The sequence below is a fragment of the Podarcis cretensis genome (assembly GCF_951804945.1).
Source record: "Podarcis cretensis genome assembly, chromosome: 3".
Taxonomy (NCBI): Eukaryota; Metazoa; Chordata; class Lepidosauria; order Squamata; family Lacertidae; genus Podarcis; species Podarcis cretensis.
This window is the reverse complement of record NC_137172.1, coordinates 7,769,525-7,786,347: the sequence shown is the minus strand read 5'-3', so window position 1 is coordinate 7,786,347 and position 16,823 is coordinate 7,769,525. Positions and strand designations below refer to the sequence as shown.

The 16,823-nt window shown below is 43.0% G+C and overlaps 1 protein-coding gene and 1 long non-coding RNA gene across 2 annotated transcripts; one reads left to right on the top strand and one right to left on the bottom strand.

Annotated features, from left to right (window-relative positions):
* Positions 1-2,164: 2,164 nt before the first annotated feature.
* LOC307213692 lies at positions 2,165-9,868 on the top strand. The gene is made up of 3 exons (XR_013837644.1): positions 2,165-2,290; positions 8,121-8,247; positions 9,675-9,868. It is a non-coding gene; the product is annotated as an uncharacterized lncRNA (long non-coding RNA).
* Positions 9,869-10,229: 361 nt separating this feature from the next.
* On the bottom strand, positions 10,230-15,465 carry LOC307213228 (uncharacterized protein). The gene is made up of 4 exons (XM_079970994.1): positions 15,265-15,465; positions 13,641-13,770; positions 12,039-12,155; positions 10,230-10,330 (listed from the first exon to the last, which is right to left on the bottom strand). The coding sequence occupies exons 1-4, from the start codon at positions 15,320-15,322 to the stop codon at positions 10,321-10,323; spliced, it is 315 nt and encodes a 104-aa protein (XP_079827120.1). The 5' UTR covers positions 15,323-15,465; the 3' UTR covers positions 10,230-10,320.
* Between the last annotated feature and the right edge of the window lie 1,358 nt (positions 15,466-16,823).

Genomic DNA, 16,823 nt, shown 5'->3' with positions numbered 1-16,823 from the left:
AATGGTCATATTTATTAATACAACAACTTGGAGGAACTGTAGACCAAATCAACCAAAATCAGAAAATACAGACAGGTGAGGAGTTTAGCTAATTCTGGTAGGGAAGCACCCCTCCTTGGATTCTGACACAGCAACAAACTGGGTTTCCCCAGCAAAGGACAGGGAAGAAGTTACTCCTCCTTGGGAATGTGCACCCAGGCTCTGCTGTCCAGCATTCACTTAAAATACATTGTTGTTGTTTAGTCGTTTAGTCGTGTCCAACTCTTCGTGATCCCCTGGACCAGAGCACACCAGGCACTCCTGTCTTCCACTGCCTCCCACAGTTTGGTCAAACTCATGCTGGTAGCTTCAAGAACACTGTCCAACCATCTCGTCCTCTGTCGCCCCCTTCTCCTTGTGCCCTCCATCTTTCCCAACATCAGGGTCTTTTCCAGGGAGTCTTCTCTTCTCATGAGGCGGCCAAAGTATTGAAGCCTCAGCTTCACGATCTGTCCTTCCAGTGAGCACTCAGGGCTGATTTCCTTCAGAATGGAGAGGTTTGATCTTCTTGCAGTCCATGGGACTCTCAAGAGTCCCCTCCAGCACCATAATTCAAAAGCATCAATTCTTCGACGATCAGCCTTCTTTATGGTCCAGCTCTCACTTCCATACATCACTACTGGGAAAACCATAGCTTTAACTATACGGACCTTTGTTGGCAAGGCGATGTCTCTGCTTTTTAAGATGCTGTGAAAATACATACTTGAGGCTTAAACCGCCCCCCCCCATCATACAAGTTCCACTAGCAGATCCCTACAAGGTGCCCTTAGCTCAATAATGTCTCAGCATATCTAATCTTTCTCTCCAAGCTCCCCAATTGGAGGCATCCATTGCACTGTCTGTCCCATCTGTACTGGATGGGTTTTGAGTACTGCAACCTGAACAAGTTGCGGGGGAGGGCAGGAGAGGGCCTTCTTTGCAACATCTGCTAAGATGTGGAATTCTCTCCACATAGAGGTGGCCTCTTCGCTATAAAACTTTTCAGAAGTTGCACCTCTTTACCCCAGCCTTTGACACCTGAGATGTGTGTTTTCAGAGCCTAGCCTACCCCTGTGATTGTACTCTGTTGAAGCTGTTTTGCATTTTGAACTTTAAGTTGTTGTAATCCACCCTGGGACCAGCCGCCGCCACCACCACAACACAACATCTTCGTCTAACTGGACTCAGCACCAAAAGAGCAAACAAATCACGCCACTCCCAAATGCTAATCTAATTCATCCCAACAGTTTGAAGTTGGCAAAAAAAGAGAAGGGAACCTGTGGCCTGTCAAAGAATTGCCTTTCAAATATTCTTATTTAGCCCCCCCCCCAACAGGTAATAATAATAGTATTCTAATAATTTATTATTTATACCCCGCCCACCTGGCTGGGTTTCCCCAGATACTCTGTACAGCTTCCAAGAAAATATTAAAATACAATGATTTGTCCAATATTAAAAACATCCCTAAACAAAAATGACTAGCAAAACCCCACAATGCAAATTGGAGGGAGGGAAGGCATAGCAAGATGGGGGAGCTTGAGGGGAAGCAGAAGGCTGATAATACCATGCTTTGAACATCTTCCCATTGGCCGTCAGGCCCTGATGTGGTGGCCTCCTTAACCCTCTCCTTCTGAAAATCAATTACCCAAGTTTTCTTTTGGGGAGGGGTGAGGTGCGAGGAGCATGCATGATATTGAAAGTCAAAGTCATAGCTGTCAACTTTTCCCTTTTCTTGCGAGGAATCCTATTCGGAATAAGGGAATTTCCCTTTTAAAAAGGGAAACATTGACAGCTATGGTCAAAGTACGCAGTGGAGCACATTTCCCCGTATGCTTATTGACTCTCCCAAAGAACACTAAAAGTGCTCATTGTACTAACTTGGTTGTCCTCTTCAGTTCATTCTGTTTGTTTTAGTGACAGACCACAAAAGCTACAAATTGGATAGTGTTCAGGTACTGCACTGTACTTGGTGTCCTCTCTCTGGTTCACCTTGTGTTCTTGTGCTGCGATGCAAAATAGCTCTCCTTTGATGCAAAGTGCCAAGAATTTCTGCCACAGCACATTAGGAGCATCAGTGCAAGATGGGTGGGTTATAAACAATAAAATTATTATTATCATTATCACAGAGGCTTATAAATAGTAAAAGATTCAGCCGTTGAAATAACATAAAACCTTAGTAGCATAAAACTTCTCCCTGTCTTCTTTGAGATCCCAGCCATGAAAATCTACTACTACATTGCTGTCCTTTCTGGGATGTTCTTTGTTTCCAAAGGTATTTTTATTTTTATTATTTATTGAATTTATTTACTGCCCTATACCTAGAGGTCTCAGGGAAGTTCACAGAATAAAATCAAAATATAAAACCACAAAATACCTAATCAAAATAAAAACAACAGCCCAATAACCCCCATGCCCCCCCAAAAAAACCCCACCACATTTTTAAAGGGCATAGGATGCCAAGGTATGCATACCATGATGTGTTGCAATTCGGCTGTTCCATGTAACAGCTTCCCTTGGAAGGTATTTTGCTTTAGTGTGGCCAGGTTGAAATGCCACCTCCCCTATTGGTCTTTTAATATTGCTATTTTGGATGTGAGAGTTCTGTCCAGTTATCCGCAAGGCCAGTAATACAGAGTTGTTCCGCCTGGCCTTTGGCTTGGAATCAACTTGATCCCCATCCCCTCTTTCCTTTTTCCTTTTTCCTTTCTCCTTCTGTGATGGAACTCCTATTTGGGGACTTCCCTGGCTTTTTTCTGGCCCATATAGGACCAGTCTGGATAGTTGGCCTTGGTGAAGATTTGAAGTTTTCATCCCCCAAAAGTTTTTGATTTGAGTTTCTACTGAAATGAGGCTGCATTTTAATGTTGTATTTTAATCTTGTGTTTAAGTTCTATTTTAATCAATTGTTTTTATACCTGGTGTTAGCCGCCTTGAGCCCGGTCGTGGCTGGGGAGGGCAGAGTATAAATAAAAATTATTATTATTATTATTATTATTATTATTATTATTATTATTATTATCCTTTTGCATAGAGAGTGGGCTGCTTGTTGTCTGCAGAATGAAATTGGATGTTGGTTGTCGTTATTGTTGCTGCTGCTGCTTTTTGTGTGTATGTGTATGTGTATGGAAGAGGGAGAGGGGGAGGGGGAGGGAAAAGGGGAGAGACACCATGCTCTTGCTTCTTGATCTCTCGTTGGCATTTGATACAAACGACCATGGAACCTTCCTGGACCAGGTCTGAGGAACAGGAATATGGGAGACTGTATTATAGTGGTTCAAGGAGAAACCTTCACTTTATTTGGAGCCTGCTGAAAACATTCTTATTTGGACAAATCTACCTGGATGCTTAGAAAGTTGAGGTGTTTTAGTATTTTAACTTCTGTATGTTTTAAAATATGGTTTTAAATTCTGTCCATAAGTGACTGTGGAGGCCTATTCTGTTTTTTTTAAAAAAATAATATTTATTACTTTTAAAACTTACAAAAAGGAAAGAGAAGAAAAGAGACAAAAAGAAAAAAAAACAAGAAAGGGAAAAAACAATACAATACAATATATAAACAATACAAAACACAACATTAACCTAAACAAAACAAAAACAATTTAAAAACATACATTATACCATTTCAGTAGTCTATCTTTCATACCCTTGTTTCATCGACCTCCTCTCACCTCCCTTTTTGGATTCCACTTCTATTAATTGTTTCAGCAATTCCTTTCCATCTTTCTCTATTTTCTGTCATATAAATATCTTAACTTATTTTTACCCTTATTTTCCATTAATACTATAATGCTTATTTATGCTTAACTCCTTATAACATTTCTACTAAAGCCATAAGATTTCATTCCAACATTTTTCTAACACTCAATAATTTTACAATATTTCTATTTCTAAAAATAAACTTTAAACTTTTTCCAATCTTCTTCCACCATCTCTTCTCCCTGGTCTCGGATACTGCCAGTCATTCGTCAATTCCATATAGTCCATCAACCTGGTGATCTTTTGTCCGAGGCTTTTAACTCTTTTCCAAGTCCCTTCTGCAGGTCTTCTTCATATTTATACATGCACTTTACTTGGTCTTCTACTGATCTTGTTATTATTTTCCTTCCTTTGATGCTGAATAGCAGATCTCGGGGAAGCTCCAACCTAGCAATGCTTTTATTCCTTCTCGACAGGTCAGCCAAATCTCCATGGTTAAATCTAAAATCCATAAGGTATTTCAGGACATGTTTCAAAATTCCTCCAAATCCAAAGGCCCCCACAGCTCCAATCTCCTCACGACCCAAGTCCAAATCCCAAAGGTCAGTAAATCCCTGCATGAAGGGATCTATCCAACTTTCCTTCTCCAGTCCAGGCAGGGCTCCGATCCTCAAAATCTGACTTTTTCTAAATTCAGTCATAAAAGGCCTCAACTTATAGTCCTCAATTTGCCTCTGTAATAATAATAATAATAATAATAATAATAATAATAATAATAATTTATTATTTATATCCCGCCCATCTGGCTGGGCCTTCCCAGCCACTCTGGGCGGCTTCCATAAAAACCAAAAATACAGTAAAATCACACGTTAAAAACTTCCCTGAACAGGGCTGCCTTAAGATGTCTTCTGAATGTCAGGTAGTTGTTTATCGCTTTGACATCTGCTGGAAGGGCGTTCCACAGGGTGGGCGCCACTACCGAGAAGGCCCTCTGCCTGGTTCCCTGTAGCTTTGCTTCTCACAATGAGGGAACCGCCAGAAGGCCCTCGGCGCTGGACCTCAGCGTCCGGGCAGAATGATGGGGGTGGAGACGCTCCTTCAGGTATACTGGACCGAGGCCATTTAGGGCTTTAAAGGTCAGCACCAACACTTTGAATTGTGCTCGGAAACATACTGGGAGCCAATGTAGGTCTTTCAAGACCGGTGTTATATGGTCTCGGCGGCCGCTCCCAGTCACCAGTCTAGCTGCCGCATTCTGGATTAGTTGTAGTTTCCGAGTCACCTTCAAAGGTAGCCCCACGTAGAGTGCATTGCAGTAGTCCAAGCGGGAGATAACCAGAGCATGCACCACTCTGGTGAGACAGTCCGCAGGCAGATAGGGTCTCAGCCTACGTACCAGATGGAGCTGGTAAACAGCTGCCCTGGACACAGATTTGACCTGTGCCTCCATGGACAGCTGTGAGTCCAAAATGACTCCCAGGCTGCGCCCCTGGTCCTTCAGGGGCACAGTTACCCCATTCAGGACCAGGGAATCCTCCACACCTGCCCGCCTCCTGTCCCCCAAAAACAGTACTTCTGTCTTGTCAGGATTCAACCTCAATCTGTTAGCCGCCATCCATCCTCCAACCGCCTCCAGACACTCACACAGGACCTTCACCGCCTTCACTGGTTCTGATTTAAAAGAGAGGTAGAGCTGGGTATCATCTGCATACTGATGAACACCCAGCCCAAACCTCCTGATGATCTCTCCCAGCGGCTGCATGTAGATGTTGAAAAGCATGGGGGAGAGGACAGAACCCTGAGGCACCCCACAAATGAGAGCCCAGGGGTCTGAACACTCATCCCCCACCACCACTTTCTGAACACGGCCCAGGAGGAAGGAGCGGAACCACTGTAGGACAGTGCCCCCAGCTCCCAGCCCCTCAAGACGGTCCAGAAGGATGTTATGGTCGATGGTATCAAACGCCGCTGAGAGATCCAGCAGAACTAGGAAACAGCTCTCACCTTTGTCCCTAGCCCGCCGGAGATCATCAACCAGTGCGACCAAGGCAGTTTCAATCCCATGATGAGGCCTGAATCCCGACTGGAAGGGATCCAAATGGTCCGCTTCTTCCAGGCGTGCCTGGAGTTGTTCGGCAACCGCTCGCTCTATCTGTAAGGCTGGGGCTCCCACTTGTATTACTGTAGATTCAACAACAGCAACTTTCTCTCTTCGCCTTCTCGACAATTTGCCCTGTCAAAGTAGATTCCTGTATCAGATCCTGAATAATTTCTGTATTGATGTTCACTTTTTGTCCCAAATTAGTCACTTTTTGTCCCAAGTTAGTCACTTTTTGTCCCAAATTATCAATTTTAGTAGTCATGACATCTGTCTTCTTGTGGAGTTGTTCCAACGAGTGACTTATCTTGCATAATGCAATCACTAAAGCTTCTTCTGTCGACATTCTCAAATAGTCCAAGGTCAATCCCTGATTCTCACAGTCTCTTATCTTGCAGCTGGTTCCCCCAGCTCAGCTCAGCTCTTACAACAGTTTCAAAGGCTCCCTCTAGAGGGAAACAGTTTCTATTTGTGTCAATCCTTTTAAGCACAGTTCAAACAGTAAAAATAGTTTCAATTTTCAGTTACTTTTCCTCCTTTTTAAATGCAGAAGAGGACAATGGAAACATTTAGCTTATTTAGCTAACTGTCAAGATACGTTCTATTCACAGCCAATGAACTTCAAAACGTCAAATCTTACTGGCAGCCCCTTTCCAGGTTCAGAGCAGTGGTGATTTAATTTTCAACACTCTCTCCTGCAGGCTTGCACGATCCAAAATTTCCCCCCTCTTCTCCTGCTTCCAAGGGGGGTTTAATCGATGGAAGTTTAATCCTTTGCGGGATTAATCCCGTTTCAGTGCCAAATCCCGTTTCAGTGCCAAATTAAGACATTTATAGATCCAATTTTCCGTTCTACTCACGGGTAGTTGTTTAAAATCGAATTGTCCACAGGAAAAAGTCAGCGCTCTCCAGCAACAGCAATGCGGCTTCACTCCGTGAAAGAAGCAATCAATTCGAAGCACCGCGCCGCTCACCCCACGTCGCTCTGGATCCCCGAAACCAGGTCTCCCCGTGAGTAGGGGAGGCGCAAAAGGTGCCAGCCCAATCCCAGGTTCACAGGCTTCTCCCGCCTGTGACATTTAGTGGGTCTCTGCCTTCGCCGTGGCGGCCAGACCCTGTTTCCACGGAGTAAATTCCTCCCGATCAGAGGAATTCTGCCATTGCCAGAGGCTCTAACCCGGAAGTCTTGTGGAGGCCTATTCTGGATCCACACATCCTTCTACTGTGGCGACATAGGTTTCCAGGTGGGAATTGATCACAGTGAGAGTTTGCCAAACATGCCTTCCTCTTAGCTTGTTTCTCCTTTCGTCCTGAGTTTGTGCTTCATTAAAGTCCACGATGCCTTTGGTAGAAGCCAGTTTCCAATTGGAGTGCTCACAGGCTAGTGATTCCCAGTTGTCAGTGTTTATATTACTTTTTTTTTTTTTTTAGATTTGCCCTGAGAGTGTCTTTAAACCTCTTTTGTTGTCCACCAGAATTACACTTACCATTCTTAAGTTGGGAATAGAGTAGTTGCTTTGGAAGACGATAATCAGGCATCTGAACCACATGACCAGTCCAACAAAGTTGATGTTGAAGAATCATTGCTTCAACACTAGTGATATTTGCTTCTTCCAGTACACTGGTGTTAGTTTGTCTGTCATCCCAAGTGACATGTAAAAAATTTCAGAGATGGAATCTTTTGAGGAGTTGGAGATTGTGTTTGCAGCTTAATACATATATGGAAGTTATTTTGTGTGTGCAAAGGTGAATTTGTGTGTACCTTGAGTCTTCTCTTTTACAAAGGTCTTGCATGGGAGGGGGTGTTTTTCCTAGAAATGAATATTGTTGTTGTTTAGTTGTTTAGTTGTGTCCAACTCTTTGTGACCCCATGGACCAGAGCACACCAGGCACTCCTGTCTTCCACTGCCTCCCGCAGTTTGGTCAAACTCATGTTTGTAGCTTCAAGAACACTGCCCAACCATCTCGTCCTCTGTTGTCCCCTTCTCCTTGTGCCCTCCATCTTTCCCAACATCAGGGTCTTTTCCAGGGAGTCTTCTCTTCTCATGAGGTGGCCAAAGTATTGGATCCTCAGCTTCAGGATCTGCCCTTCCAGTGAGCACTCAGAGCTGATTTCCTTCAGAATGGAAAGGTTTGATCTTCTTGTAGTCCATGGGACTCTTAAGAGTCTCCTCCAGCACCATAATTCAAAAACATTGATTCTTTGGTGATCAGCTTTCTTTATGGTCCAGCTCTCACTTCCGAAGATATTAAAAAGGTGCACCCATGAATGAGTGGCTTACAATGCCTTTTCTCTTTCTGTTTTCAGGTCAAACAGGTTTTATAGAAACTCGTGAAGCATGTGAAGCCGCTGAAGGTTGGTGCCAGGAAGGCCCATGCAGTATTGGACCCATGGAAATTGGAAAGTGTGACACATGGATCTTCTGCTGCTCAGGGTAAAGTTTCCCAGTTTGTTTGTTTGTTTTTTAAATCCACTCTGCCCCAATTAAACATGTGTTTGCATTTTCAAATTTTCAAATTTACATGTAAAGTACACTGGAACATCACAGGCCCCAGTAGCTTTGCTTCTGGAATACAGTGGTACCTCTGGATGTGAACGGGATCTGTTTCGGAGCCCCGTTTGCATCCTGAATAGAATGTAAGATGCGACTGCATGTCTGCGCATGTGCGGGTCACATTTTGCTGCTTCTGCGCATGAGTGTGATGTAATTTTGAGTGTCTGCGCATGCGCGAGTGGCAAAAGACGGAAGTAACGTGCTCCTTTACTTCCAGGTTGCCGCGGAGCGTAACTTGAAAACACTCAACCTGAAGCACATTCAACCCGAGGTATGACTGTACACAGTTTGTTTTCTTCATAAGGAGCTGGTACCTGTTCGTTGGTGAAAACTAGAGAATGGCTCTGAAACCTGAGTACAGTGGTACCTTGGGTTAAGAACTTAATTCATTCTGGAGGTCCGTTCTTAACCTGAACTGTTCTTAACCTGAGGTACCACTTTAGCTAATGGGGCCTCCCGCTGCCACCACCGTGCGATTTCTGTTCTCATCCTGAAGCAAAGTTCTTAACCCCAGGTACTATTTCTGGGTTACCAGAGTCTGTAACCTGAAGCGTCTGTAACCTGAAGCGTCTGTGACCCGAGATACCACTGTACAACAATGTGAAGCAGAAGAGTAACTTTTTTGGGGGAGTGCTTTATCATACACAGACACTGAAAAATGGCGATTTGAAAATGCAAATACATGTTTAATTGGGGCAGAGTGCTGACAGAAAATCTGAAGGGGGATTTTGCTTAGTTGGGGTTCAATTCGGCAGCAGAGGAGGCTCTCAGGTAATGCAACCGGTGTGGTCACGCAGGGCACAGAGGTCATGGGGTGCCACAGCATACACTACCACTAATGCATCCAATAGAAGGTGAGAGTTGTGGGGGGTTCCCACTTTTTGGCATCACACAGAGTGCCACTGAAATTTGATATGTCAAGGTCTTTTACTGCCTGCAGGTAAGAATGAGTTTTCTCAAGGCTCAGCTCTGGAACAATGAGGAAATCCCCCAGACCCATGAAAATTAATCAGTGCACATTACAGCCAAAAGATGGTTCAAGGAAAAGTTTGAGAGGCATCCATACTGCCTTCCCAGCCTCTTCTTCACTTCCTGGGTTATTGTTTTGGGGAAGAGAGGAGGCTGAAGGAGATAGTGACATTCAACAGCTTGTATTATGGTGATATCTGTAAGTTCTTTCATGCAGAAGTACTATTTTTGTCCTTGAAAATCTGCATGAATATTCTCCGGTAGACTGTGCTTTCTGTTTCTTGCAAATGCTGTGCGAGGGATGTCCCTGAAAATAAAAATCTGCTATCTTCCTATAGGAACTACGGAAACTGAAGTTTGCACCTCATCAACTATTATGTTCTCATGTACATGATGATCCACTACTCTTTAGCCTTCAGAATATGTTACCATGGGACTGAGATCCTACATTGTTGATTGCAGGATTTGTTACACATCTTTGGAAAACCAGTGCATAATGTGTCAAATAAAGGAGATGATGTACCGCTAAAAATTCCTGTGTGTGCATTCTGTTAAATGTGCATATTGTCTATAAGGAAAGTGGTTTTACTTTCAGTTCAGTGAGCTACTGGACTATGAAGTGATCTGCTGGCAGCCCTGCCAGAGAAAGAAAACCTTTCCAATTTTGGGAACACCTTTGATGCTCCATCTTGTATTCGCCCTTGCCTGCTTCACAACTTTTACAGGCACAGAAGGGAGCCAATGGATAGTGCAGAGGCACTGCAGAGACATAACTAATCAACTCAGTGATTAATAAGTATTCTCCACCCCCCTAAAAAAATCAATTCACACACATTTTTACAATGCAGTTTCAAATCACCGTGTATTTATTTCTGTGGTCAGCAGCACCAAGCTCTATATAATGGGAGATCCAGGGTATGTATTTCTATTGATGTTCCCCTTTGATAAAGAGATTGTATATTATGCAGAAGACGAACCCCAAACTTAGTACTGCCTGCAAAAGAAAAAAAAGAAATGAGTCACTGAATCGCTCGTGCAACAATGTGTAATTTAACAACAAATTCATAGCACTGTTGATGCCCACCTTTAGAATTTTTCTCATTGATGCAATACTGCTTTTGGAGCTCAAATAACAAGAAAAGTAATCAAAAGCTAAAGGTGCTGAGGAAATTGCATGCTTGCCCCCACCATAAGTTAGAAAAAGAACCCTAAAGGCAGAGGGAGGCATCAAGATGTCTACAAAGACATCTGGTGAACTCATGTTTGCAACCAAGGGCTCCATACAAAGTCCTGCCCTGTGGCAAATGATCAGCAAGTTTCTCCTCCAGGAGAGAATGGTGAAATGGCTGTCGTCTCTTGCCCAGGATTCCAGCCTGGTAAGAAGATCGTGATTTTATTGTTAGAATTCCTGCTCCATGATTGCAGTCATGGGGTTGTTGTCTTTCACATGATGGTGTATGTTTTGACTCCACAGAATGGGAAGTGACAGAGACAGGGTGTTTGTGTTACTGTGTTTCGTGAAGTGGGATTATTGTCCTTTGTTCATTCTCTTTGCTGTCTGATGCTAGAGAGAGAGGGAGCCATGTTGCAGTGCTCTGTGTGTGTTTATATGTAAATAAAGTAGATTAGCAAAAATGCTGAGTTGCTCAGGTCTGTTACGCAAGCTGCGCAAATTCTGAGGCTCCCTAAGTGTGCTGATGTCTGTTGGCATTGGTCGCTGTGATGTTCAGGCTGAAGAAAGCTTTTGAAGCTCCTGAACAATCGACCAGGAGGGAGGGAACATGCAAGTCGGGCATGTGTCTCTACCAGGGTCCTACTCGAGTGTAGGGCGACCTCCTGACACATATCACTTGCCATCAGACTGAGGGACTCATATATATAATGTCCAGTAGCACCTTAGAGACCAACTAAGTTTGTTCTTGGTATAAGCTTTCATGTGCATGAACACTTCTTCAGATACCCTTTCTCAGAACTGTTCATCTTCTGCTACTTGCTCAAAGATGAGGAGTCTTTTCTTTAAAAAGAAACAAGATGAAGGGACATGGGGTAGCAGCTGTTGTATATTCAGCATTTGTGCCTTACATCAAACATTCAGAGAATTCTGTTGAAGCATTTTGTGGGGATGTTTAGGATAATAGATAAGGAAACATTTGTTAAGTGTTATCCTTCCTTCACTCACGCTAGTGTCCTCTCTTAAAGGGGTTATATAATGGGTGTCACTGGCCATACACTGAAAGGTTGTCAGTGAACTACCCTGCGTGCAGGGCTATGGGCTTGGCTGCCTGCTACATTTACGTCTCATGGAGCACCCCCATGTCCCATTTACCCTGATGTTCCCCAGTTCCACCACTTGGGGAAGCTGGGAGGGATACACGCCCAAGGCCTAAGCCAAGGTCTTCCTACATTCGGAAGTCTAATCAAGTTGTGGCCCAATTTTTAATTCCATAATGTTGTCAGAATCTTTTCTTATGATCCCTTTGGGCTGGAGCTGTCATGCCTGGTCAAGCAATTCCCTGAGCTCAGTCAGAGCAAGTAGCCTATCAAGCAGAGAAAGGAAAAGGCAGCCAGTTATTTCCCTCTTCCCGGTTGTCAACGTGCTCATTGACCCATATATGGCTGTGTCTTGCCCTGCTTTCTGTCTCTGTGTTTGGGGCAAATAATGGCAACCACATTTAAGGTTGGCTTAAGGGAATTTTGCCTACCTTAAGCAGCATGGACTTCCTCTGCTACACACCCCAATTTTCTTGTAATTATCAAGACAACGCCACACCAGGCAATGGCCCCCATTTGACTTACATGAAAACATGTGATTTATCAAGCTAAAAGAAAGAAAGGAAAAATCGTGATCAAAACAGGCTCAAGTCAGGAAATGCTAGCCGTGCTAACTGCCTAGCTGTCTTCTGTTCAGCTCAACTGCTGATATATGACAAAATATATGATATATATTACTTAACTGTAATAACCTCGAAGCAGTTTAGAAAAAAAAGCTTTGCATTAAGATTATCAATAAAAGTAAGAGAAAACAAGTTAACCTAAAACGTATCAGTCAGATTGTTTCCCAGTTCTGCAGATACAAGATGAACTTTGTGGCTGGTGCACGCCTATAATATATAGAATGACTGAATAATTGAATATGAGATCAGAGCATATTGAAAGTCTATAACTTTAAGATCACAGTCCATACCTAAGGGAAAGTTTCTCATCCTTCTAATCTTATGTTCACTTTGTCATGTTTCTGCAAGTTTGGGATGCTTTTTTAAAAAAACCAAAGTAGTCAACAAAATTCACTAACGCTTTTGAACTTAGGGGGAATTAATGTTTCTCCTAATAGGCACATATATTTAATTAATTTTGCCCAATATTCCAATTTTTGCAAAACATTTTCATATGTTATTTCCCCCGGTGCATGCATTATAATGCAGACTTTCCAATAATGTGTAGTTTGGGCGTGGTTGAAAGCACAAAGTCAACAAAAAGTTAAGAAACCCAACACAAAGCTAAGAAAGGCGAATTTCGTCATGTAGCCACATTTCAGATCACCTACTGTAAATGATAATATTGTCAGTGCTTTTCTTCTGGGGGGGACGCAGGGGTACGCATACCCCTAAACATTTTGTAAGTTTGGCCTCATTGAGGGGCAGTATTTCAATATGAGTAGGAAAATGAGAGTACCCCTAAACATTTTTTTAAAAGAAAAAAGCACTGAATATTGTTATAAACTTTGCATGTTGGTGCTCAAAGATGGCCCAGCCATTAGGCAGGGTGAAGCTGCTGCTTCAGGCATCAGAACACCCTCCCCACCTCCAGGTCGCATGCCAATGGGTGCCCAGCCTGCCTCACCTCCGGCATCAGTAGTGGAGAAGTGTGGCTGACATTGGCACCAATTTTGGGCAAGATCACATCCATTATAGGCTAAATTTCACCCCATTTCAGTGATGATTATGCTGTCATTTCTTTGTCAGTGGTGGATGTGGCAGGGCATGTGGCGGTAGTGGCAGCAGCAGTGGCAGGGCAAAGCAACACTTCCTGTTTCGCCTTAAGCAGCAAAACCAGATGTGCCACCCCTTTTTGGTACTTTACATGTGAATTTATGCATCCAGCACAGCTGACTGGCTAGACTTACCTACTTTACTTCCACATATGTTGTATTTGCCATCTGAAAGGACAAGCATTTCCCTTCACAGAGTACAGGAGCTCTGCATGAACTCACAGCACTCTCAAATGCAGAGCCATCAACCACAACTCCTCGGAACATGAACATGCTTGATGGCCCTGCAAGTATCATTGTGGCAAATTCTGCTTACCTTTTACAACACTTCTTCCCTTCAGAACATGATCCAAGGTTCAGCGCATACGATGGACAGTGTTTTTGACAGTCAGTATTCTGAACATATAAACATGAGATCTCATCAAGGTCCCTTAGAGCAGAAAGCCCTAAAGAAGGAAGGAAGGAAGGAAGGAAGGAAGGAAGGGAGGGAGGAAGGAAGGAAGGAAGGGAAGGGAAAGGAAAGGAAAGGAAAGGAAAGGAAAGGAAAGGAAGGAAGGAAGGAAGGAAGGAAGGAAGGAAGGAAGGAATATGAGAGCTGAGATTTCAGTATTTCTCAAAAGTTTCCATCTCTTCTTAGCATCATAATCCATATACAACACATGACCTGGTTCCTCATTTGATGCCAGATAGAGCTTGAAAAACGGCACAGCAGACAGCAGTTTTATCAGCTGTAAGCTTTCTGCATCATTTTACCAATCAACGTTACCGTCACCGACACCATCATTTAATACCTGGTCTTTTCCATATAGATTCAGTGTTGGAAAAGGCCACCTCTTACTGTAGAATCCCCACCAGTGTATAAACATGCACTTGGCTGACAGAAGGTTAGATTAGGAACGGAAGAGGAATGTGCATAATACACATTTCAATACAAATCAATTTATGTATGCTGCTTCTCAGTCTCAACAGCCTAGGAAGGTGGTTGGCCAGTGGGGTGGTTGTGGTGCAGCAGCAGTGAATGGGAAAGAGCAATTTTAGCATACCACAACAGAAGGTTTTAACACCTTCCCTTTCCCCTGGACCCACATTCCGAAATAGACAAAATCTTCACACCAAATGCACCCTCTGGATGAGATTGCAAAGGGTGGAATATGTGCTAGCATTACTACCAATCCTCCGCATCACCACTATTATACCATCTCCTTTATAAATTGTTTCCCTTAAATCATCTCCAGGTGATTTAAGATTAAAAGCACATACAAAAATAATCCTAAATCCAGTAGGGAAGCTTTTAATGTTTGATGTATCACAGTATTTTGATATTCTTTTGGAAGCCGCCCAGAGTGGCTGGGGAAGCCCAGCCAGATGGGTGGGGTATAATAAATAAATAAATAAATAAATAAATAAATAAATAAATAAATAAATAAATAAATAAATATAAAATAATAATAATAATAATAATAATTACAAATGTAGACTGGGATAAAAATATCCACTTAAGAGAGTTATAGAAATAGGAAAGTTTTCAATGGTTGTTGAAAATATATCTTACACACACAAAACACAGAATGCAATATAGTTGATGCCTAAGGTAAAAATATGCATTTATATTTTCTGGTACTCTCTTTTTTTTAGCCAAGAACTGCATTGCAATGTTCAGAGAAATGCAAAATCTAAAGGATAACATTAGTTCAGGAGGTACAGTTCAGGTCAATTCATGTCAGAATCAACAACAAATGATTTTTCTTAGCATCTCTGAAATAATTGTGATAAATGGCAAAAGGAGGGGTTGGTTGGCAGGTTGTCTAGAAAACCAGTGTTTTCTGTTGGGTCTCCGGTTTCAGCTGACTTGCTATGCAAGCATTCTAGAGAGATGCCTTGCCCTGATAATTAATAAGGTGAATACACACACACACACACACACACATATAAAAACATACCTGGAGAAGTCAACAGTGTCCATAAAACAAAAAGAGGGATAACCCAAAAGGCTTGCATGGTTGTTTTACTGAGAATTCAACCACTGTGGCAAACCAGGTTATTTGCTGAATCTGATCAAAAATTAAATAAAATACTTGCTATCTTCCTTCTTGGTTTCTTCTTGGGGGGGGGGGGTAATGCCTAGACACAAATAAATGCAGTGTGTGTGTGTGTGTGTGTGTGTGTGTGTGTGTGTTTGGTTATGGTAGAGAATTGTGCAGAAACTGTCTCCGTAGGACTTCACACAGAGTTTTTAATGGCACACAGTGGAAAGCAATGACGAACACACAGCAAGGATAATACTGAGTACAGATTATTTGCTTGGACAACTTTTGTCACAGGACGTTCAACAGTGAGACGGAATGAGGTGGGTAGTGCCTGATGTTGGACTTCATGGACACCTTTGATGCCTACAGAACGTTTAAAAATACAAAATGTATGCTCTGTCAGGACAGCTGCAAACAAGTTATCCCAAAATAGGTCTCTGTGAATTCAGGGGAGGGTGCTAATCCCTACTGAGTGCTTTTCATCTCAGAGGCTCATGTAAACACACGGAACACAGCCGTGTTATTGGGACATAGAGCATATGAAACTTGTGTTTTATCTCAACAAATAGCTCTCCCTCCCCCGAATGCCAATAGCACATGTGAACATAAAAATGGCTCTGTTGGATCAGGCTGGTGGGCCATCTAGTCAGGTATCCTGTTCTCCCTGTGGCTAACCAGGTGTCTATGGGAAGCTCACAAGCAGTGGCGTAGAATGGGGAGTGGGCACAGGAGCAGTAGCCTTGAGCGCAAAATTGTGAGGGGCACAAAAGTCCAACACCCGGTACTGCCTCAATACAGCCGTGTGCTTCTTTTGCTGGGCTCTGTTGAAAATGGCTTCTCTATGCAAACCAGGAAGTGGCCTTTCCAGAAAATGGAACAATTCTTTTCATTTCTGTAGCTGTGATTTCTTGGGTGAAGTGGGTGCCATTAGGCAGTTGAATATGCGTGCATACTCTGTCCATATCTCTCTCTCTCTCTCTCTCTCTCTCTCTCTCTCTCTCTCTCTCTATCTATCTATCTATCTCTCTCTCTCTTTCCTACTCCCTGTGGCCCTGGACACTTGCAACCCATGCTATACCACTGCCCAAAAGCATGGATAAAGGGAAATGTTGTAGGGCTAGTTTAGCTGTTTGTGTTTGATGCTGGAGGAAGAGGTTTAGCCATAGCCAGATGATCTGTTCCATACCTGATCCGTTGTTAGTACCATCTCAAGGTATGTGTGTGTGTGGGGGGGGGGTGTTTCCCAATTTTTATTTTAATCATTGTCCTTTATCGTTTTAAAGCTTTGCAGCTGCACTCACAAAACAAGTTCCAGGACTTTATTGGGACACAATAAAATATACTCATCCCATACATAGGAAGAAGAGGAAGAGTTTGGATTTGATATCCCGCTTTATCACTACCTGAAGGAGTCTCAAAGCGGCTAACATTCTCCTTTCCCTTCCTCCCCCACAACAAACACTCTGTGAGGT